The sequence below is a fragment of the Mercenaria mercenaria genome, unplaced genomic scaffold, assembly GCF_021730395.1.
Source record: "Mercenaria mercenaria strain notata unplaced genomic scaffold, MADL_Memer_1 contig_3804, whole genome shotgun sequence".
NCBI classification, from domain to species: Eukaryota; Metazoa; Mollusca; class Bivalvia; order Venerida; family Veneridae; genus Mercenaria; species Mercenaria mercenaria.
In genome coordinates this window covers 28419-54348 of record NW_026461980.1, presented here as the reverse complement: position 1 = coordinate 54348, position 25930 = coordinate 28419, and the positions used below count along the sequence as shown (strand labels likewise).

The following is a 25930-nucleotide window of genomic DNA, read 5'->3' as shown; positions in this document are numbered from 1 at the left end:
TCATAAATAAACATATGGTCTATAATGCGGTGAAATAAAATGTAAAGATACGTGTGCGTATTTTAATGATATTTGATCCTGATTAAAGTTAACCACACATTTCAAGCTAATTTTAAAACATTATTTTGAATGATTTAATATGTCAGATGTTTTAGTATCACATTTTAACTTTAAAAAAATAGAAACTGTGCCATTGTAATAGATTTACTCACGGGTTGCCATAAATTCATATAATGGTTTTCACTTACCTACGCCGAATCCAGGCTTTATGCTTTCCAGATAAATAAGTAAAACGTGCAGAACAACCTTAAGTAGGTCAAAAGTTGGCTTAGACAGCTACGCCGAAAATGTTGGTTTCATAGTCCAAAAGCTGTAGTAGCCAATTTTGTTTACCATGTAAACAGAAATTGCAATTGTCGAATAATCTTGAGGACAAAGTTTAACAACGTAGATAATATCACATGCCATATCCGCAAATCATATAACAAATGCAGACATTTTACATTGTGATAAAGGCATAAATACGTATATCTTTAATGATAGTTTACATTAGATGGATACCCTCTTGCAGTGATAAAATAAAAACAGTTTTCTCTTCTTTCTTTCCTTCTTTACACCAAGATGGAGTGGTTCAGAAGAAAGAAGAAGAAAGAAGCGAAACTCTTGAAGTCTAGAAATAAACAAAACACAGGAGAAGACAAAAGGCCAGAGACAGGACAATGTACAAGATTGGAAGGATCAAATTCGGTGCGTAAAAAATTAATAATTTGCAACAGCATTTCGCTTTGAATAAATATAATACATGTACTTAATCGAACAATTGTATAAAATAAATCGGACAAATGAAAAATCGGTAGCATAATTATTGTTGTTGTTTTTTTCACTGAAGATATCAAATGGCTATCTTTCACTAAAATATTTTATATTTAGATATTTACTTCAAATGCAGAAAATCCTCCCCATCAAATATTTTAACTTTACTAAATATGTAAATTAATTGTGTATGTTGAGCTACATTCATAATAAAATGTTATGATGTAACAAGTGATTGTTTCTAAAACTTTCAGTTTATTTACTGGTAATACACATTTATATTGTGTTCAGCCATACATGTATAGACCTTTTTACATAAACTATCGGTTGCTATGCTATTTCCCGGATGTTTTAATTTTAACGCGCAAGCGCTATTTACGTGTAGCAAAAGAACGCTCAATATTATGTAAACCTACATAAAATTATCATGATATTACGAATTGTTTTGACACTATAAAGATGATTTCAGTCAAGTAATTTATTATACAGTATGCTTTGATTAAAGACATATATGTTATTAACCATATATTTCCAGAAAAGCCGGCTATATTCTTAATTTTCGTCAGAAAAGAACAAGCATTCCCAGTCTATTTAAACACCTCATACAAACATAAAACTTGTGTCTTACATTTAAAAATGTCATATTTTCTTCCATTTTATCTATTTTTTCCACAACAAATAGTCGTATATATTTTTATCCGACTTAACCGACATCTACATTCTTAGGGAATGCGGTTCCTTGTCACTGAAGTTGCTGTTTAAGTAATATACTGGAAATTATTACGTAATTATTATGCAAATGACATGATAAAATGTAGGTCACTTAAATAATCAAGACTCTAACATAATTTAGAGGATGTCACCCAGTTACAGCGGATCATAAAAGTTACTGAATCATATAACACAGCTTTGATGTGACATACTTTCATGCCCTACGGTCATCAATGCCATAATATGAACGCACTCGGATTAATATATCACGTGGTGGAGCTGTTTTGTGAATCAAAATTAAACATTTCACGTGATATCTAGTATTCTTAAATCTATAAGAATATACTTTGGAATTTTAACGGACATTTCCTTTAAAATTTACAACACACCTTTGGTCAGAAAAATCCGATGAACAGAAGTTTTCAGCCTTCGTGGTTCACCAATAGATCGTGGTTGCATTACAATGAAACTAAGGACCTCGCTTATTGTCGTGTGTGTATAGTTGCTCACATAGACGGCAAGTTGTCAAGTTCGAATCTTGATAAAGCCTTCATTATTAATGCCACCGCCTGATAAGACTCACAGAGGGGTCGAAATAGTTGTTTCCTTTTGTATTGCCTGACACTTAGAAGTGAAATACATCAACATTCATTGGGCAAATGTCGGATAGTTATCCTTGAAAACTGTTATAAAATTGACTGAAAATCTTAATGGAACATGCTTTCAAGATGCAAGGAAAACGCACTTACGGGCATCCAAAAGCGTAAAATTTTCTCGAGGGAGACCCCCAACCCCGCCCCCCACCTTACGAGAGGGTTGTAACCCCCTCTCCTGCTCTCCCCCCTCTGTCTTCGGCACACGCCTTCGACGTCCCATGGCCGGACCACTTTTTCGAAGCTGGCGACGGCCCTGTAAATACGATGAAAATTTAGCTATAAAAATCTTTGAAGTCGTAAGATCTGGATCAAATCAAGGACTATAACAACATTCTGAAGGAAAATACCTAATATAAATCTCTAAGTTTTAACTCTTATATTTACATGGTGGATCATTTTCATATCGAAAATGTATCGTGAGCAGAAGTCATTTACCGTTAATTAATGGAATAATTATTATAAACTTAAATTCCGCAGAGAAAATAGAACATCGTCTAGCAAAAGATTAAGAATGGAAGCGAAGAACACCGCTACCACCCTCTCTCAATTAAATCTGACCGCTGCATTCACCATCCGAACGACTTAGATACTTTGAAATTCAAAGAATGAATAAAAATTCATTTTCTTTTTTTTAATCAAAGGCTGGACTTTGTAATTTGAACATTTTATTTTCAGTTATATTACTAGTATTATGTAAGCTAATTGTGGCTGAGAGATCATGTTAGGAAATCATACAGAAACTTTTTTAATTCGTGGAAAATATCAATATTTTCATTTTTCTTAAACAAAATTTGTCGAGGTCAAAATTGCTGAAAAATATTTATTGCCTGTTCATTATGAATCCAAAATCATCAATTATAATGCCCATTAGTTAAACACACCCTATAAACGACTGTATACCCCTCTTCCTCTTGCGAGTGATCAAAACAATAAACTGACAGCTAAAAGTTGAAAAACAGCATTTTAAAGTGACTAATTTGCTTTGAAGGTATGTATATTTATATTTTATTTGAAGCTGAACATGATTTGTTTCTGTATATAATGTGTTAGTTTGATTACAGGTAGAATTATAGCAAAACACTCGATTGATCACTGACTTTGTCCAGAAATTGCACATTGTCGGCGTCAAAAGTACATATTTTCTTGCTTGAAGAATGACCTACATGTAAATTCCACTGTTTTATGGATAAAGAATCAAAACTAGTTTGGTAAAATATAATAAAATCATTGATAAATTCTCCAATTTGTTTATAACCGTCAATGAAAGAAGATTCGGTGTTATTTCCTGACTGTATGCATGCTTGCTCAAGAACTGTACAAGTGCTTGCGAGTTTCGTAAAAAGACTGTATGCCTATTTGAGAGTGACTTATTTATAAACTATAGGCGTTTCTTATGCTCCTGTAGTATTTTTTCATAATTACAACCCGCTAAAAATGTTTGAAAGAGGGTGGTATATAGCAGTCAACATGCGGTCTGTCAGTTAGGTCTGTTTGTATATGTGTCCTCATAAATTTGGTCGTGTAATTACTTGAATAGTGAATACTATTACACCTACCTCTCTCAAAGTTTACACACAAACATCGGCAATATGTAGTTAATGTCTGTCTTATTCTTTTCATTTGCTTTTTAAAGTGACACTTAAATGTGAAACAGGGTCTGTTTTTCGTGTCCTTGCCATAACTTCTTTATGCATTAAGGGATTCTGAAACAACTTGGCACAAATGTTCACCATCATGAGACCACAATGAGACCATGTGTCGCACACAAGACTATATTTTCTAGAATTTTAACCCATTGAAACCGATATATCATCGCAACTACAATTAAGATTTGAAAACATGAACAGTAAATGGGGTGACTTTTAGTGAAACGGCGCCTGTCTGGCGTCAACAATTTGACTGTTAACACTGTAGAGGTCACACTTTTGGCCCAATCTTACTGAAACTTGGTCAGAATGTTACCCTCAATAGAATCTTGGACGAGTTTGATATTTCTGGGCTCAAAAACTAGGTCACCAGGTCAAATCAAAGGAAACGGTTGTTAACAATCTAGAGATCACAAAGTGGCCCAAACTTAATGGTTAGAGACCACCAATTGTTTTCCCATAGACTTACATTGTAACATTATAGCGTGTACGGCCTTCCATACATCGAAACGTGTATATCTAATTACAAGTTTTTCAAGAACTATCTTAGTTCTACCAAAATATCGGACGAAAAACATATGAATAGTGATACTTTATTTAAGTAATTTTCGTGTGAATGAGATGACCCCCTGTTTACATCATTGACATAGCGGGAGAAATTCGTTTGATAAAACTTTTTTTCAATACACATAAAATGTAGCAAATTTTGTCAAAATGTATAATAAAATACTGTAAATGCAGTGAAAAAAATATCAATTTTGAAAAAATAATCACTTCCTGGGTTTGTTTACATGACTGGCCAATCAGAACGCACAGACGTTACCTTACACTTACCTCATTCCCAGTAAGTTCCCTGTACTTTTTTGAATTGGTGGTCTCTGACCTAATGAAACTTGGTCAGAATGTTACCCTCGGACGAGCTCATCTGGGTTCAAAACCTAGGTCACCAGGTCAAATCAAAGAAAAAGCTAGTTAACAGTCTAGAGGCCACATTTTTGACCATTTATTAATGAAACTTTTTTTCAGAATGTTACTTTTGATGATATTTAGGTCGAGTTCAAATCTGGGTCAGATGGGTCAAAAACTTGGTCACCAGGTCAAATCAAAGGAAAAACTAGTTAACACTGTACAGGCCACATCTATGATAATACCGTAAGGAAACTTTGTCAGAATATTAATCTTGATAATCTATAGGTGACTTTTAAATTTGCTTCAACTGGGGTCAAAACCTAGGTCAACAAAAGCAAAGGAAAAACCTGTTAACTTTCTAGAGACCATAATTATGGCAATATCTCTATGGAACTTGGTCAGAATGTTAATCTTGATGATCTTTAGGCAAAGATCAAATCTTGGTCAAGTGGGGTCAAAAATTAGGTCACCTGTTTTGACATCAGTGAAAATCTTATTATCACTCTAGCCAAATTTATGATTGTATCTCCATGAATCTTGAACAGTTTTCCTCGATGATCTTGATAAAGTTTAAACAAAGACGAGGTACAACTCACGCAATTTTTTTTACAATGGAAGTGTATTGAGCCAGGCTTAGCAATGAAAACGATTAAATCCACAAAGACAGATTCCCGTTGTGTGCAAGCGTTATCACTATCAAATGTAAATTATTTCAAATAGAAATAACGGTTAAAACTTAACAGGTAGAAAACACGCCGCATGGTATTTGTAACGATAACATGTTTATGTTATTATTGAGAAAGGGGGAATCGGGTTACTGAAACCATTAGACTATTTGATCCAAAATAGTTGTACTTTTTTTGAATCTTGTTTACTAAAATATGATTAAATTTTACCATGACGTAAACCCTGAATTACTAATAAGGACTTAATCGACTTTTCCGATAATGTGTTCGTTCGAAGGATACTTGCGGGTGCAATAGTTTTTAAAATATCAGAGGATCATTTTGTGGACAGACGGGCAAGACAGACAGAGGTCAACCTATAGCACCCTCCTGTCTCATCTCATCGATATTTTGAAATCGTCAGGTAACATTTCTTCGCGTGAATTCCATAAGGTATCGACGTTTAATTTCTTGCATGACATAGTAGGGACCCTGTGTAAACTTTCAGTTTGTATTTATGTATTTTATGATAGTATATGTGTGTAAAACCAACACTGAACACTTGCATGTAAACGATGCTGAAGCATTCAATTTATTATATAATTAAGTAGGATAGCGAGTCACAGACCCTCTATCCCCGCCCCAATGGATTAGTACAAGCATAGCACGAGGAGTCCGACATTAAGGTATTGGACCTGTAATAGAGTACCTCCTTTTTGAAGAGTATTCAATTCCTACCATAAACAAACTTTGAGTGCAATTTTCGGGGGGGGGGGGGGGGGGGGGAGGGTAGGTTCAAGCCCCACAGGGACAAAAAAAAATTTCCATACTTTCCTTTTTTTCTAGTAGGTTTTTACTTCTTTCAAGACTTACTATGGATGTATTGTACAAAAGCGGAAAATTTTCATTTTATAAACGATTTCTTGCTGTTCAAAGTGAATTTACCTCTGAATCAGGAGGGGTAGAGTTAGACATCTTTAAAAATACTGAGTTACATGCAGTAAAGGTTCTCTATATTGCCTTCATTCTTTAAATTACATATTGTGGAAGAAATGCAGGTAGGTTTTACTTTTGCCCCAAGGTTTTTTTTGAATGAAGTGAGCAAAATTCAAAACAAACCCACAGGATTCGACCTTAATTTTTCAATGTTGGAGTTAGAATTCTGTCTCATTAAATCTGTTTACTTGAGGCACCCTAGAAAAATGATATTTACAGTTTTATTTTGTGTTTTATAATTGTTTAACAATAGTTTAATGTTTCTTTTATCAAAATTAATGCTGTAATGTATTCTCTGCAAACGTTTTATATAGTGACCATCACATTGAAATTCGTCTCTACTTGAGCTTCAGGAAATACCATAAATTATACAAAATTTACACAAAAAACGGCACGTTAAAATGTGTTTAAAATTTGCAACACAGAGCGGAACATGGTCAACTTTAAGAATATACAAAGCAATTGCCATTTTTTAAACATTACTATTAGGGGCCCAATACCTTAAATGACATTATTTATATGACGACTGATCAAAAGAGACAATTTTGTATGCATTTTTTTTAATTTCATTTCGACTTTAAATGACATAAATCGCCTACTTTACTCGCAAGATGGAATACAGTTTCACTCGCAAATACGCGTTCAGATCAAATATCAAAATTGGCAAGTCGGCATACATTGAATGTTTTTTCACCGACTAGATAAAAATATATTTCATTCAAAAATGCAACAGATATGAAACATCTTATTTACATATATTTATGGAGTATGCATACTTGTTTCAGGAAACATGAATTATTGGATTACAAATCAATAATTTGACGAGTTATTCATCTGTTTCGTGACTTGGTCGAGTGAATTTTCATGCAATGAGTGGTATTGGTCAACATTTTAGCAGCATTTTGTAAACATTACCTGTCAATGTCATCTATCATATCACCATATACACATATTTATGCAGACTTATCGTTTAACTTAAATACACATACAGTGTAAAACAAAATAATTAATTTCAAGAAAAATTCTTACTTTCCGGGTGTCTGTTTATTGTTTTGATCACTCGCAAGAGGAAGAGGGGTAGTACAGTCGTTTATAGGGTGTGGTTAAAGTATCTCAGTTGTGGGTTTGCAAAGATCAGCATATATTTCCCTTTGTCTTGCGGTGGATATTTACCATAAAACAGACTCATTATTGATCGAACAGATTGAAATGCAATATAACTTTAACGTAATTTATATTGTGTGGTCATGTCTTTTTGCCTAACGTAGAGTGCGCATGCGCGAAAATTTTCACTCGTTGCCAAGGAAGTAGCTCTCTGTAAAAACATTTATACAGCGTGTACTGTTTTAACACTAATGCGTAGTACTGTTTATGGGGCCTCCGTGACCGAGCGGTTAAGAACTGTGACTTCAAATCACTTGCACCTCATCGATGTGAGTTCGAGCTTCACTCGGGGCGTTGAATTCTTCATGTGAGGAAGCTATCCAGCTGGCTAACGGAAGGTCGGTGGTTCTATCAGAATGCTCGCCCGTGATGAAATAAGGCACCTGGGTTCTTCCTCCACCATCAAAGTTGGAATGTCGCCATATGACCTATAATTGTGTCGGTGCGACGTTAAACCCAACCAACAAAGGCAATACATACCAGCTTATATGTAGTAATTGTACATGTTTCAAAATTCAAAAACAGTGCCTGACCAGTAAGAAAAAAGAAGAACAGTATCTTGGGCGCTGCTATTTGCAAAAACAACTATCCAAATAAAATTCATTTTTACAAAATTTGACATTGTTACGTATAAGCACATTTTCCCTCGTTGCAATTATAGAATAAACAAAGCACTGAACTACTAATGGGGCGATTATCTGTTAGTCCGAGGGAAATTTTGGGCTGGAATCCCACTACCAAGCTGACTGTTAATAATTGTTTTCTAGTCCTGTTCCTTCCCTAATACGATGGTTAAGAAAATTGACCACCGCAAGGAAAATTGACCGCCTTTGTATAACTTGAAATACTGTTGAAAACAGGTTTTTAAACACAAATCGCTTACATATACACCTGAAGTAAATTGAACACAAATCACATTTTACAATATTACTTTCAGCATTCGTCAGATGAACTTGTTTAGTATAAAATTCTTTAAAAAAACTGCCGTTAAATTAAATAATGTTGTAGTTTCAATTGTAAATGTAATCATTATTCTATATCAAATTATAACATGTTCGCTATTTCTGTATACAAATCGTAGAATGTGGTCATTTATTTGTGAGAATTCCACATAGCGCTCTCCTCCCTTTGAACCTAGCCACTGATCTAAGTTTATGCATCCTTTTTACATTCTATACATTTTGTGCTCTTTATTTTTTATATAATATGCAAAATCACATCTAGTAAAAGTAATACTTTTATTAAAAATATAATTAAACTGTGGTCGCTGGAATCCCGTTTCCACTTAATACAACATATACATGATCTAATTATCGAACATACAATATGAATAACGACATATAGAATAACAATGATAACACTTAGAATATGAATGACACGACATTGAATAACAATATCAATAGCGACATTTACAGTAACAATGGTAAGACTTAGAATATGAATGACACGACATTGGCTAACAATATCAAAGATACAAAAACAATAACGAAACATAGAGTAACAATAATAACTTTTACCATAAGAATATCGAACATACCATAAGAATAACGACATTTACAATAACAAAAGCAAAGTTTAGAATATGAATGACACAACATTGAATAACAATAACAAACATACAATAATATACATATACATATATAATTTAGCAACGTTTGACATGCCATAGTATTTGGGACAGCTATACATATCTATATGCCATACATGTTATTACTGTTCTGCTGAAATGTTAGGACTATTTCGAGGGCGTTTGTTTAACTTGATAGTATACACAATTAATCATTTTCTTTTTCACACGTCTAACACGTCTAACCGTAATGCGACGTTGTTGGCGCTGCTCTGCGGCGCCGGTAGCTCTGCTATAAAGACTTATTGAAAGTGGCATTTTAAGTTGACTTTGAAATCTGTAGTAGATTAGAAAGAAAGGCTGCTGTTTTTTCCCCTTCATTCGTATCCGTATGCACTGAAAAGAATCTGAATAGTTGAGGAATCGTTCAATTTGGAATAACATAGGCGTAGCCAGGACTTTTTGGAAGTTGGAGCGAATGCAAGCCTTCGTAGTGCGAGTTATGGTATGTCCGGGAGGGGTATGGGGGTCTTTCCAAGACAATTTCTAAATTCTGGCATGTATTCCCTGCAATTTGACGTATATGCGAGAACTTGTTCAGTTTAAGACTTGAACTAGGTCATTGGTAATATTTTAAGAAAGCTATTTGATCATTTTGATACTTTTTAGTCTGAATATTGTCTGCTCCAACCGCTCTGTAATTATTGATACTATTGATATAAAAATGGCGAGCGAGGCAAAATGACTGATATCTGAAGTTAACGCAAAAGTATATACTCACCAGATTTGAGGGAGAAGTGCATCCTGCATACCAACCCCCGTGGATTCTCTCTTCTATACTATGTTATTGTATGCAACAATTTTCAACTTGGGCTGCAGTTAAAAGACCGTTAGCCTGTGAAATAACTGTTTTGTAAGCAAATTATTTGCGTATGCAACAACCCAAAACGAATTTAAATGCAAGTTTGCGAGCGAAGCGAGCCAAAAAAGAAAACATACGTAGAAATGGTATAAAAAGTATGTCGATGGAATCAAGTTTGCAAACTATGCCTTAAAACGGAGGTGCATTTGTATTCGTCGCACCCTCACCTGAAAACGCAAATGCGTTAACTACCGTGAACACATAATAGTTATTATAAAGATATTTCTTTATATATATATATTAGTGGTACGTTTTTCGGCGAACGCCGTCTAAGGACGTAAATTCGTGTCATGCTCTGACTCATGCCTCTTGACTAAAGTTTGCAAATCAGATTACCTGATAACACATTATCGATAATTTATCAAAATGAAAGATTTATGCAACACTCTTTATAGGACGAGAGTGCTATTTTTATTCACTCTGCTGATTGCGCAACGTTGAGAGAAAAGTAAGACAAAGCGTTCATTCTTAATGACGCTGTCCACGTTCCGCTCAGTATATTTAGCAAGAATATTGATATATCAAAAATGATAAATAAGTTTAATAAATTTAATAAAAACCTGTTCAAATACCAACAGATATCAATTTACAGAGAGAGCTGAGTACGGTCTGTGAATCACATGAAAGGTGTGATAAGCCCATCAGTTAAGTCTCCTGGGTAGAGAAGTGTCTTCAATACCACTGCTGAAATTAAATTGCACCCCTACGAAGCCTTTGTAAAAAAAAATAAAAGAGAACCATTTAAATTGTTAAAGTGTAGTGTTTAGTTTTGCTAATTGCAAAATGTTAGACAGATGAAAGATTAACACAAGTGATATGAAAACCATAAAGACGTCTTGTCTTATTACAATAAGCCGACAATTTTTATTAAAGATATTTCTCGTTTATATTAACACCTTCATTAAAATTATGTTTTTCTTAGCTTACCAAAGTTTTTGAATGACTGACAGTTCTAAATTAGACGAAACCTTCAATGAATTAATACATTCTGATTTGCTTTAAAATGAAGAAAACCCTCCTTAATTGTACGCCTCCTGCCTTTAGTTTGATATAATGAAATATTCTAACATGGCTGGATTTGATTGCCAGTTAAACAAAGAAGAAGCGCGTGCTCTGTATATATATAAAAATATATATATATTGATGCGAGGACCGATAGGAGAGCATTATGGCGTCAATTATGACGTCAATTTGCCGCATGATGCCCTGATTTTTACTACTCGGATAAATGAAGCTCAGCAAAATCTTTTTCAATACATTTCAATCAACATGAAAAAATGAAAACAATCAATGCCTTCTCAAGCCTTTCTAATGGTTTTATTTACCACGTTTCATTGTTCAAATGCTTAGATATTACTTAAATCTGAATCATGATTTTTTTAAATCTGAACAAAGCAAACTATGTTTGCATTGAATACGTAAATAACATTTTATCTACCCTATACTGAATTTCGTTATCAGTAACGGGGGGTGTTCTAGCATTTATAAAGCTAACCTCATAAGCAAGAAATATCAAAAGAATGGTCTTTTAAGCTTTAGATACATATTTCAAACTTTCATTTTTTCCAGGAATCTGTATAATCGTTTTTTGTTGTTTTTTTTTTTTTTGGGCGGGGGGGGGGGCTTGTCTTTTTTTACATTAAAAAGATAAATTCGATTTATTTAATGGTTCAAAATATTTAATAATAGTTGTTGAAATCTTTCATCTAAATGAAGAAAACTAAACTTTAGACGTCTTATCATCACTTATTTTGGCACTGCTAAAGCATGGTGAATGAAGGAAGATGGGTGAACAAAAGTGTGTGTGTTTGGGTTTAACGTCTTTTTCAAAAAAAATTCAGTCATATAAACTACGGTGTCTTCCTGTAGCAGTGAGCACAATGACCAACTTTACAGCGCTGCCTCACTGGAATACCAGGCCGTAGACACGTGGCATGATACCCCACCCAGTCACATTATACTGACACCGGGCTGACCAGTCCTAGCACTATCCCCAAATGCTGAGCGCCAAGCGAGGAAGCTACTAGTACCATTTTAACGTCTTTGGTATGACGCGGCCGGGGATCGAACCCACGACCTCCCGCTCTAGAAGCGGGCGCTCTACCACTAGCTACGGAGGTGAACAAAAGTAGTTATAGACTAGATCTTTTACTGAAAAAAGGCTAACACAAAGACGAAGTTGTTGTCAACTTGTTTATTAGTCGAATTGTTTTATTTAGTACATCAAAATATGTTTCAAGGATATGGAAAGTCCTCAGCTTTCAAAAACATGTGCAGTAAGTATTTTTTTTTAGAAAATTTAGGAAAGATAAAATATTCTTCTTTTCAGAATCGGGAGTATATGTATCTGATGGAATATAAGATGCTGCGTAAATTATTCACATTTCAAGTAACGATCTGCATGCTTATTTCAGAAGAAAAAGAAAGTCGGAATGTGTCAGCGAAGAATAAATTTGATAATTGAAAAATTAATATTTTTTATTTTAAATTTATCATTAATTAATAGAAATAGCTTACGGCAATTTAAATATCGATTTTGTAGAAAACAAGGTCTATAGCCCCCGCTCAATTTCAGAGGTGAACACAAATTTGGAAGATAAAGATCAAAGCTACATCGATTTTCAAATAAAGCATATCAGCAGTCGCGTTTAATACAGATCCATATGAATACATAAATGATATTATTATACAGCAACGAAGTTTCTGTGTTAAATACAGCAAGTATTTCACAAAACAATACAAAATTCAGTTTAAATTGGATACGGAAAAATATTCAATGGTGGGACTTGCTTTAGCCGTAACATCAAATATGACGCTAAAATGGCATAATGGAAGTGTATCGACGTTCCAGGCGTAAAAATCTTCACCGTCTTATTTATTAAAAACTAAAGCAGTTCTGTTTCGGCTGATTCACTTATTTGATAACGTTTTTCTTAACATTTTCTAGCATATCAGATTTTCAGAGACATATTCCCATAAAGAACTAGATCTATATCGCAACTGTAGAAAGACAAAAAGAAAAAAGGGGTGTTAACTTTTATATTACAAAACTACAGGTCGTTAAAAACACCCTGCTGAATTTACCCCTTTTCGCTTCTTGCAATGTCTCTCTCCGAGGCATAAGATTCTTACGCCGTCATTTCTAACTAGCATGCGACAGGAATATGCTATTTAAATAGATTGCTACACATACATACCGAAACGCGGTAGAGTAAAAGAAAACACGTTGCTCTAGGAAAGTAAAAACAATTAGCACTAGTTATATTTGGACTACTTGTGACTAGAGCTGACGCGGCTTACATTTTATCTGGTTGTGATCATAGACCTGAGGCGGCTTATATTTGATTTGGTTGTGATCGTAGACCTGAGACGGCTTCTGTTTTATTTGGTTGTGATCGTAGACCTGAGGCGGCTTATATTTCATTTGGTTGTGATCTTAGACCGGAGGCGTCTTAAATTTTATCTAGTTGTGATCGTAGACCTGAGGCGGTTTATATTTTATCTGGTTGTGATCGTAGACCTGAGGCGGCTTATATTTTATTTGGTTGTGATCGTAGACCTGAGGCGACTTAAATTTTATTTGGTTGTGATCGTAGACCTGAGGCAGCTTATATTTTATTTGGTTGTGATCTTAGACCTGAGGCGGCTTATATTTTATCTGGTTGTGATCGTAGACCTGAAGCGGCTTATTTTTTATTTGGTTGTAATCGTAGACCTGAGGCGGCTTATATTTTATTTGGTTATGATTGTAGACCTGAGGCGGCTTATATTTTATTTGGTTGTGATCGTAGACCTGAGGCGGCTTATATTTCATTTGGTTGTGATCTTAGACTTGAGGCGGCTTAAATGTTTTTGGTTTTGATCGTAGACCTAAGGCAGCTTATATTTTATTTGGTAGTGATCGTAGACCTAAGGCGGCTGACATTTTATTTGGTTATGATCAGCCTATTTACAGTACCTGCATGATGAGTGGATGGAGAAATAAGTTCTTCGTGAAAAGTAATTTCAAATTTTGATTTTATATTAATGTTACAGCGCACTTACACAACACTGGTTTTATAGCGAAGAACAGGATTAACAATTTGGTATTACATTTCATTAACAGTAAACATATCCTTTTCGCAGCCTTAACGTAATAAAACGTATTAGCGTCTGATGGCCCTTTCACGCTTCCGTAGAAACAACATTTATTCCACGAAATTTATTTTGAAAATATTTGTGAAATGTTTAGGTCTGCAGCTCTGAAATACGGTTATATCTTACATCCGAGGCGTATACTGACACTCTCAGACAACATCAAAAACGACCTTTTGTGCGATTTCATGGAGTTCCAAAATTATCAATGTATCCGTGGTCCGTTACGGACCCCTGTGGGATTTGTGTTTATCCTGAGCTCAAATATCTTTTCGTAGATGAAAAGCTGACATGCCGTACTAAAGCCCAGGTAATTTCAATTCGTTAGAAAGTGCTGAAAATTGACTCCCCAATAGCAAAAAGAAAAAGTCCACGCGCATACATTTAGACGGGGTAACCCCTGCGCGTGACCCCTGACTATCTACGAATCAAAATACGGGTTTCGTTTTCAAGTTTAGCACTTCTACTTTCATTTTCTTTACTTCCGGAAATAGCTGAAGGTCGAGTAACGTCATTTTCTGTGTTGTCAAAAACATACATATGCCTGGCGAGATTGCATAAATATGTGCTGGCCGTCCTAAGGATATGAAAACTTTATTTGCTAAAATCACAGAGAAACAGCAAAACAAAGTGTCCATACCCTATAAGTCACCCTTTGTGGTCATGCAAGGGTAAGGCAGTGGTTGTCCTTAAACCACATTGCTATGTCATGCTTTATCAGTATAATGTTAAAGGAGGTCCTATCTTAACTAATAAAAGTTGTTTCATACACGAGTGTTTGTAGTACTAACGCAAACCTTAACTTCATATTTGTGCTGAAACTTGACAAATATGTCAAATGTTCCTTATTTAATTATTCATTGCTTTCAGTATGTTACCAGACGAACTAGTTATCCATTTGTGTACTTCTTTTTTTTTCTTGGATAGAAAAAGGTAAATACATGTAATTGCATTATTTGTTTAGGCAACGCTTCTGTGTTGCGTCTACTTGGAAAAGGAATGGAAGGGAGTAGAAAATATCTACTTTAGTTGAGTACTCTTTATCCGGCAGAAATATGTCCCTGAATTCACCAGTACATGACCTTTTTGTCGTTGCTTTATTTTTTGACAGAACACAAATTTGATATTAGAAGCGTTTTTCCTACTACAAGCATTTCCTTGTTATTTCTGTGTTGGTTTGGAGCCCATGACTTTTAGTCAGCTGTAGAATAAGATAAAGGTCTGTTTTCAACATCTGAAGTGCAGCTATCAAGTGAAAATTCGTGCTTTTCCTGAGTGCATCAAACTTGGTAAATAGTGCGAAAACAGCATGTTGAAGTCAAACATGAAAGGAAATTTTGAAAAAAAGAAAAAATTGCCGCCATTCTTTAAAACTTTGAAGAATAATAATGACCAAATAGCATCAGTATTAAGAGAAAGCCACTAGGACGGACAAATCAGCCCGGTGTAAGTATAACAATTATATTACAAGCTGAAAACATTGTTACTGCTGAAGGGAATCGTGTGCCAGAAACATAAGTAGTATACTTCGGACAGTTGGGGAATTTGCCTGCAGCCCGTCACGTGATCCTATGACGTCATCAATGACCGCGCACGAACAATGGGGAGGGTATCCTTGACCGCGCAGAAACAATGGGGCGGTATCCTATGACTGCGCACTAACAATAGGAGCCTCGGAGGCGAGGTTATCACGTTACGCGGAGAAAAAACCCATGACGTCATGACCGCACCCAACATTCCAAAATAACAATAGAGACTAGGTGAGTCAATCAGAATTTACCATGACGTCATGTGCCAACCCAACATTCCAGACTGTAATGAGGTGAGTCAATCTGAAATTTCTATGACGTCAGAGCCCAACCCTAATATTGAAGAAAAGGAGCAGCCTGATCTTCGGATGACTCATCGGGTCAAGGTCACCTCGGTCAGTGCCCTACAACAGAGCCAAACCCAACATTCCGGACTTATTATCATTTTTTAATCTATTTTCTATTGTCCTATCATAATGAAATTCTTAATCGTATACAATCGTAATTATATAAAACGAAATATGAAATGTAAACAAAAATCTAATCCAATAATTGTTATATCAATACATACGGATCAAATAACTGGTAACGGTATATATATGTTAACGATCTTATCAACTGTTTAAGAGCTTTCAATCGGTGTCAATTACACTGTGTGCGGTAAGACGGAACATGATCTCTTCTTATAAAATACCTGGTGGAAAAAAGTCAACAAACTTTGTAATTTTGATGTTACTTTATTTTCATTTTGTTTCACACTTAAAATTCATTTTTTATTGCTGTTAATTTATCTTTTACTTCTTTCAGCTGATTTGCTAAGTCCAACCCGTGTCAATTACATTGTAAGCGATGAGGCAAATCAAGCCCTCTCTAGTATATATAAACATTAAGTTACAATAGTAAAAAGCTCGAAATAAAAACCAGTCGATTTAATAAATTGATATAAGAACCACGATATTATTGAACTCATTGAGAAAATGTTTTTAAATTTGTTTAACGTAACTTTTATTTCTCATTAGATCTGAAATACCAGATAATTATAGGTAAATTTCAATTTCGACACGCGACTAGTATCCTATTCAATTACCTGTTATTATTTGACTATTGAAAGATCAAAGATACGATAAACTACCTTATGAAGTCAGGTCAACTTTGTTGCTTCACGGGTTGTAAATAAAAGAGACCTGTAAGAAAAGCTCAGTATCTATACTGCAATCAAAAATCTCTTAATAGAAAATGTATACTTTATATAAATCCAGATAGTTTTAGAAATATTCAAGTGTTTTAGTGTAAAATCTCTATTACCGTATTATTTCAAACTGAAGCGCCCATTAAAATTCTGAAAATAAAACATTTGTTTAAAAGTACCACCATCGTATAGATCTCATCAAGACGATTCCAGAGATATGTGTAACTCTATACCCGCGAGACATAGTTTTCGAGTAATTCTAGATCGAAAAATCCAAGATGGCCACCAATATGAATGTTATTTATTAAAATCTCTCTATCTCGCTTATTCGGTGTCGGATTGACTCGGGGTTTGGTTTATTTTATTAAGAACGTTGCCTCACACCTTTTTAAGTGGGGTGGGCTGGGTCAAACAGTCATGCATTAGTGATTTTCAAGTTCATTCAAACGATATAAATTTCAGCAGCAGTGAAGCGTATCCACCGCCGCCGCCACTTATGTGCAGTGAAGCGTATCCGCCGCCGCCGCCACTTATGTGCAGTGAAGCGTATCCGCAGCCGCCGCCACATCATTTTTCTCTTCATTCTCATCTCCTCCTCATCATCCTTCTCCTCATATTCTCATCTCCTCCTCCTCATCATCATTCTCCTATGTTGTTGGTTGCGGCGGCGGCGGTGGCGGTGGTGGCGGCGGCTGCGGATACGCTTCACTGCACATAAGTGGCGGCGGCGGCGGATACGCTTCACTGCACATAAGTGGCGGCGGCGGTGGATACGCTTCACTGCTGCTGAAATTTATATCGTTTGAATGAACTTGAAAATCACTAATGCATGACTGTTTGACCCAGCCCACCCCACTTAAAAAGATGTGAGGCAACGTTCTTAATAAAATAAACCAAACCCCGAGTCAATTCGACACCGAATAAGCGAGATAGAGAGATTTTAATAAATAACATTCATATTGGTGGCCATCTTGGATTTTTCGATCTAGAATTACTCGAAAACTATGTCTCGCGGGTATAGAGTTACACATATCTCTGGAATCGTCTTGATCAGATCTATACGATGGTGGTACTTTTAAACAAATGTTTTTATTTTCAGAATTTTAATGGGCGCTTCAGTTTGAAATAATACGGTAATAGAGATTTTACACTAAAACACTTGAATATTTCTAAAACTATCTGGATTTATATAAAGTATACATTTTCTATTAAGAGATTTTTGATTGCAGTATAGATATTGAGCTTTTCTTACAGGTCTCTTTTATTTACAACCCGTGAAGCAACAAAGATGACCTGACTTCATAAGGTAGTTTATCGTATCTTTGATCTTTCAATAGTCACATAATAACAGGTAATTGAATAGGATACTAGTCGCGTGTCAAAATTGAAATTTACCTATAATTATCTGGTATTTCAGATATAATGAGAAATAAAAGTTATGTTAAACAAATTTAAAAACATTTTCTCAATGAGTTCAATAATATCGTTGTTCTTATATCAATTTATTAAATTGACTGGTTTTTATTTCGAGCTTTTTACTATTGTAACTTAATGTTTATATATACTAGAGAGGGCTTGATTTGCCTCATCGCTTACAATGTAATTGACACGGGTTGGACTTAGAAAATCAGCTGAAAGAAGTAAAAGACAAATTAACAGTAATAAAAAATGAATTTTAAGTGTAAAACAAAATGAAAATAAAGTAACATCAAAATGACAAAGTTGGTTGATTGTTTTCCACCAGGTATTTAAGAAGAGATCATGTTCCGCCTTACCGCACACAGTGTAATTGACAGTTGATAAGATCGTTAACATACCGTTACCAGTTATTTGATCCGTATGTATTGATATAACAATTACTGGGTTAGATATTTGTTTACATTTCATATTTCGTTTTATATAAAGTACGATTGTATACGATTAAGAATTTCATTATGATAGGACAATAGAAAATAGATTAAGAAATGATAATAAGTCCGGAATGTTGGGTTGGGCTCTGTTGTAGGGCATTGACCGAGGTGACCTTGACCCGATGAGTCATCCGAAGATCAGGCTGCTCCTTTTCTTCAATATTAGGGTTGGGCTCTGACGTCATGGAAATTTCAGATTGACTCACCTCATTACAGTCTGGAATGTTGGGTTGGCACATGACGTCATGGTAAATTCTGATTGACTCACCTAGTCTCTATTGTTATTTTGGAATGTTGGGTGCGGTCATGACGTCATGGGTTTTTTCTCCGCGTAACGTGATAACCTCGCCTCCGAGGCTCCTATTGTTAGTGCGCAGTCATAGGATACCGCCCCACTGTTCCTGCGCGGTCATAGGATACCCTCCCCATTGTTCCTGCGCGGTCATTGATGACGTCATAGGGTCACGTGACGGGCTGCAGGGCTGCAGGCAAATTCCCCAACTGTCCGAAGTATACTACTAACACAAAAAGATTGGTCTTTTTTAAAATTTAAATAATATCAAATACAGGTACATATTTCAAAATGATATTAAGTACGCGTACATATTTTATATCATTATATAGCTACGAAGTTTCTAACTTAATAATAGCATATAATTTTCGAACGAATACAAAGTCCTGTAATCAGTTCCAATCGGAAACGGAAAAGTATTCAATGGTGGGACTTACTTTAGCCGTGACATCAATATGACGTCAGAAAGGACAAAATGGTGGCATATCGGCATTCCATGTGTCAAAAAATTTACCGTTTGAGTATATATATAATAAAAGGGACATCAAAACAGTACCTTTATCTACAAGGATGCATCTTTGAATCCAGATCTAGCATAATCAACTCCAGCCGAATGTAATATTGCAGATCAAAGTACTGTTATAATAAGGCTATCATATCTATGCTGTGCAAACATAAAGGGGTAAAAAGATGGTACAGTTGAATACAGTAGCGATTTGTTGCCTTTGTACAGCTTTGATAATCTCATCATCTGGCTTTTAAAACCGGTAATACATTTTGTATTTCATATTTGTTAAATTTCTTTTATAAACTCACATTCGTTGCAAATATATCCTACTGTTTTCAAAAGAAACTAGTAGAATATTTAAATGTAAAGATTTTTATCTATATCAAACTTTACAGGAATTAGCAACGCCAAGCCTAGATACACATATCATGTCATGTTCAGGTTAAGATATTAATAGTAGAGTTATGACCCTTAGTTTGTCATTGTTTTACCTTGTTAACACTACTTGCTATATACAATTAGGCTAAATAATACAAAACCCCAAGATTGGATAGTTTAGAGCATAATTGTGAATAATATCGTCATGTTTTTCAATGATTTTCAGCGGAGTCATGACGCTTCAGTCACCGAATTCTTGAGTTTGTACTTCTCAGGCCTATAACACTGGTTTTAATTCCAACAAACTTTTGGTGTTACAACTGCCAAAAGTCTTGCTTTGTATATAGATGGAATGTTATGGTTCAGTGATTTTCCCTTGATGTTTGGCCCTTAACTTGTGCTATTTTAAATTTCTACTTGATGAATATGATTTTCGTGAAAAAAGCAATCTGAAGTTTTGATTTTATATGAATTTTACAGCTCGCTTGCACAACACTTAGTGAAAACATTACCGGTCAGAAAGTTTTGTCACTGATTTCACCAGTACATAATTATGTACATTGCTTTTTTGTTGTTGTTTTATGTGTTTTGATAGAACAAAAGTTTAATACTAGTAAAAATCTGCTATCAGTATTTTTCCCTCTCTGTATCATTGTTGGTCTGAATGACAGTGTTTTCCTAATTTTCCCGCGTAATTTCTATGTCGGTTGGACCCCACGATGTTCAGTAAGCTGTAAAATAAGACAGATAGAGAATGAAAGCGTGCTTTTCGTTGGTCACGGCATTTTGTATTCAAAAATGAAAGTAAGTCTGAAAAAGAATTTAAAAAATCCCGAAATTATTCAAAATGACCGCCATTCTTGTAAAATATGAAGAATAATGAAAATCAAACTACTTCTCCGCATTAAGAGGATACTACTAGCCTATCATGTCACGTGTCTTTGGCGTGATATTCCATTGAGGCAGCACTATAAAGTTTGACATTGAGCTCACCTCTACAAGAAGACACAACTGTTTATATGAATAATAAAAAAGCATGTTGAAAAAGACGATAAACCCGAACATACACACACACACACACACACACACACACACGCACGTACGCACATATGCACACACGCACGCACAATCACACACGCACTCATACATAACATATTGCACTATATTGTCACCCACAATGGAGTCATTTAACACTCCAGCTTCCCTAGATGTGCCCTACTTCACTATCTAGCACTGAAAAAGTCGAGTGTGCTATCTCGTAAGAAATATGACCTTTGTACTAAGTCATATTCGTTCACAAAATTGTCAGCGAAAAAGTTTCTCAGTAGCTAAACATTATAAATCAAGAATAGAATGACATGTTTACAGTTTCTTTTCATCAACTGCTTGATGTTACTTTTCAGGATACAGTGTGTCATGACATTGATTCAAAGTCAAACAGTCGAAATCGGGTGAGCAACTAAGGGTCATTATGGCCCTCTTGTTAAATTGTCTTGCTGTCCTGATGCTAGCAATAGTAACATAGCTACAGAAAAAGTTACGTTAGACGTAAATACACGTCATAGTGACTTGTATACATGAGATTAGAAAACCTTTCTAACTTGTACGCCTCCTGTCATGATTTTAATGTGTTAGCATCTAAACATAATCATAATCTATAATGTGCATGAGTAGGCCTACCGTCAACGACGTTTTTCAGTAACGAGTGTTGGTCTTGCAGTTATAATACAAGCCTCATAACATTTTCATTGCTCGTGAGAATCATGTGCGAGTAACATGAAAAAAGGGGGTATTTTTAAGCTTTAAAATGATACTAAAGACAGGTATATAATTTATGCTATTATACAGATACAAAGTTTCTGTCCGAATACAAAATCCTATGACATTAAATATGACGTCAGAAATGACATAATAATGGCTTATCGACGTTCCATGCTTCAACGAGTTCACCGCTTGAAATAACTTTTCAGTCTTATTCATCTAAAACTGAAGCAATTCTGGCTGATAACACTAGAAATAGATCTATATAATAAAAGGGACATTCAAGCAGTACCTGTATATACAATGATGCATTCGAAATTTGCTAGACCAGATGACACTGGGCGCAAGCACCTCCTGTAACCCAGGTCTAGCAAAATCCGCCCAAGCCGAATACAACATTGAAGATCAAGATACTGTTTTCATAACATCTCAAGACAAATTAATTGTCCAGACAAAATCGGACGGACGGACGGACAGATGCAAGCACGCTCATACAACGAGCAGTCATTTTGACAGTTATGTCGAGGAGCTCACCGCAAGCTGGCTCAACAAAATTAAAATGCGTATTTACAACTAAAGTATGGCATTTTCAAGCTGTCAGAGGTGAAACTTGATATATTCAACAATTTCAATGGGTATATTTTGCAAAGTAAAACTAAATGAAAACGGGCTAAAATAAGTTCCTTTCGGAAAAACAAACTTGCCGAAAAGTATGCATAGAAAGCCGTTTTGGGGGAAATTTGACATATTGACATGTTACTGAAAACTCTAATTAACGGTTTTTATCAAGCTATAGCAAGGTAATTTTATACATTTAGGTTGCTAGTAGAGATAAAATTAAACTGACACTTTCTTAGTTTTCCTTGTAGGTTAACAGCTTTTTTGTTTTGGTGTAAACATCTGAAAGAGTTCTAGGGTACATTTTTGAAATTGCTTTGACTATTTCTCATACTTTTTATGCATTCCTTATGAAATCTTTCCTGCTATCATACCATCCATGTAATTTGCCTACAGTAATAAGTAACGTGTGCGTCTATTTTAGATTTAATTTGTTTGAAAAAGTAAATATATTGTTTAGCTAAGAAAGAGACTATTTTGTTTCAAATGTTCTTTTTCAAAAGACGTCAGACACTTTCCTGGTCGCAGCGATCGACTTTGGAACCACATTTTCTGGATGGGCATTCTCTTTCAAGCACGAATTCATGTCTGAACCTACAAAAGCATCAGTTAAACAATGGTTTTCGGGATCACATACTACAGAGAAAACTCCAACTGTAGCCTTAATCCACCAAGACGGAAAGACTCTGAAAGCGTTCGGATACGAAGCGGAAAATGAATACAAGGATTTAATGGACGAAGGAGAACATGAAAACTACTTCTACTTTCAGAGATTTAAAATGATGCTTCACACAAGATTAGGAGAGGTAATCAATAAAAAGATCCCTAGGAAGCATATAACATAACCATGCAGATGTAAGGACATGAGGTAAAAAGATGCAACACACCTCATGCCCCTAGCATAAACTTTAAAGCTACTTTCCATAGAATCGCAAGCAATCTTATCATTTGTCTATATTTTCTTTATGGTTTCAGACTATGCAAATAGCAATTATTTTATCTAAATTCCATTTTCTTACTTTGTAATCGCTTATTTTCCTTGGAGTACCGAAACCTATTTTTAGAATGTGAAATTGAAAATAGACTATGATAATCAAAAGAGCGCACACTTAGCTGGCAAACAGTAACAAAATGGCTGCCCTAGCGCACAGTAAGGCTTCTGAGTAAAGGAATTCGGTATTTAACGGCGAATATTCTAATACACTGCCTTATATGCAATGTAAATGTTCGTTGGGGGTATATTCAACAGCTTAAAGACAAACTGTCAGGGAATGTGACACAATTTATTATACAACGCGCATACATTGAGAATGAAACGGTGTATTAATCAATTTTGTATGTGGGTGTCAAGGAGAAACGCCGTTTGTTAACATAATGAAGAGCAAAAAATTACTATGCTAGGGAATATGACACCACATACTGCACACCATTTTAAATGTATTTATATTGTCTTTCAAATGCTTCAACATGCAATGTTCTATCTTGGGGAAAGTACTTCTAACGGCATTCCCATAGAAGACATAAGGTAGAAAATTGAATGAACTGCCTAAATCATGCCAGAGATATAAACCTGGGCCATAATGAATTTGAAAGACAGTTAATATCTTTAAATATCTGTAAAATGATGTATGATGAATTGTATTATATATTCCCTGAAAAGGAACCTGTGCCGCACATTTTTAAGCTCCGTCGACCAATAAACGTTAGTGTTTGCAAACGATGTTACTGCTGTTTCTGTTACTGTTGGCCAAAAAGTGGTTATCTTATAACTGCTAAGTGTTGTCGACGACAGTTAATAGTTAACCATTGAAATCTTTGAAAGTACGCCGAATTTAACAATTGTCAAATGTTTCACTGTTGAAACCAGAATTATTTGACCACGTACAAGTAGAATTATTTTTTTCTATAACGAAATTTAATTAGAGTGTGGAAAGCAGCTTTAAATTTCGATGAGAATGCCGTGGCCTACAGCGAGTTTTATTTTATAGTCATCACATCTGTAAGTTACATGCTAGTAGTACCCGACTGTTTCATAAATTATGGATGCAAATTGCTAGAGAATGCCATACCTTTCACTATTATCGTGAATTTTGTGAATGTATAAAAACTCAAAGGAGTAAACCCTCGTAGATAATACGGATAACAGCTGAATTAAAATATATGATACCAAGGTAAAATTAACAACTGTAATGAAATAAAATTATATGGTTCTGTAAATTTTATAAAATTCTCAAGTCTGACCAATTTAGAAAATAAGTTTCCGTATCATATTCATTTTAGGAACTGGAAAATTCCAGTAAATAATTTGTATTCTGTCTTTGCATGATTTTAGACACTCGACCGTACAATTACACTGGAGGATGCCATGGGTCGTTCACTTCCAGCATTGGACGTGTTTTCACTGTCGATCAATTATTTAGTGTCTGATGTGATGAAAGCAATAGAGGATAAAGTAACAAGTAGAATAAAGAGTGAGGAGATTTTGTGGGTGATCACAGTACCTGCAATATGGACAGACGCGGCCAAACAGTTCATGAGGGAAGCAGCAGTAAGGGTAATCAGGAACAGTATTATTTGTTACGAATTGCAATTCTTATGGTACACTCGTGCGTATACATTAAATTTCAACGGGGCCATGTATAAGCCACTAGTGTCTTTTTAATAAATGTTACAATAGTGTAGTGTCAAAAGCTAAAATATCATACTAGTATTATGGAAACAAAACAGCATGATAATATCATAAAGCTTTAATTACAGACTGTATATTAAAACAACTAAATAAACAGCCAGTTCATTATTCATTGTAAATAAAAATACATTTACGAATTATATGTATTATGTTCATAAGGGAACTAATAAATTTCACATAACCACATGTATGTGGAACGTAATTTTCAGCAATTGTTTATTTCTATTTTTTACAAGTGGCATTCATTTTTAAAGGTGGGGCAGTTTTTTAGAATATTTGAAGTATTTATCATACGGGACAGTACAGAACATTGTATTGGTCAGGTAGATCTATATTGTTGGTAAAGGTGTTGTTCGTTAATAAAAAACATCTGTGTTTTGATGATATACTCATAAACCTAAAAAATTGAAAGCAAACTATTAATGCATGTATACATTTACTCCCTTGGGGAAACCTATGCTAAACCTGGAAAAATAATTACTTGAATACACAACAATATAATAATTATGTATCGGTATGCATCCTATATTAAATCAAAATTGGCGTTATGCCGTTATTGGACAATACCCTTACAGTTTGGGTAAGCGTCTTACCGTAACTGGACACGAACCTGACAGTATAGCTAGGCGCTTTGCCGTAAATGGACATTAACCTTACATTATAGCTAGGTGTCCTGCCGTAATCGGACATTAGCCTAACACTGTTTAAAAGCATAATGTTCAAAAGTAATCTGCCATCTGAAAAATAAATATTTCTAAAATAAATATTAATGATCAAATTTTGAATGATTTGATGATATACAACAAGGCTTGACCAAGGAACATTCTTTGTGCCTCATTAGTAACATTCAGTGCATGGTTATATAACGGATGT

The 25930-nt window shown here is 34.9% G+C and overlaps 1 protein-coding gene across 1 annotated transcript in view; it reads left to right on the top strand.

Annotated features, from left to right (window-relative positions):
- Nucleotides 1–446: 446 nt before the first annotated feature.
- The window catches only part of LOC128553416 (heat shock 70 kDa protein 12A-like), a 46636-nt gene continuing 21152 nt past the window's right edge, over nucleotides 447–25930 (top strand). The window contains exons 1-4 of the mRNA XM_053534559.1: nucleotides 447–747; nucleotides 21393–21440; nucleotides 22872–23174; nucleotides 24701–24922. Of these exons, the coding sequence (XP_053390534.1) occupies nucleotides 622–747; nucleotides 21393–21440; nucleotides 22872–23174; nucleotides 24701–24922 (699 nt within the window). The 5' untranslated portion in view covers nucleotides 447–621. The remainder of the gene's footprint in view (nucleotides 748–21392; nucleotides 21441–22871; nucleotides 23175–24700; nucleotides 24923–25930) is intronic.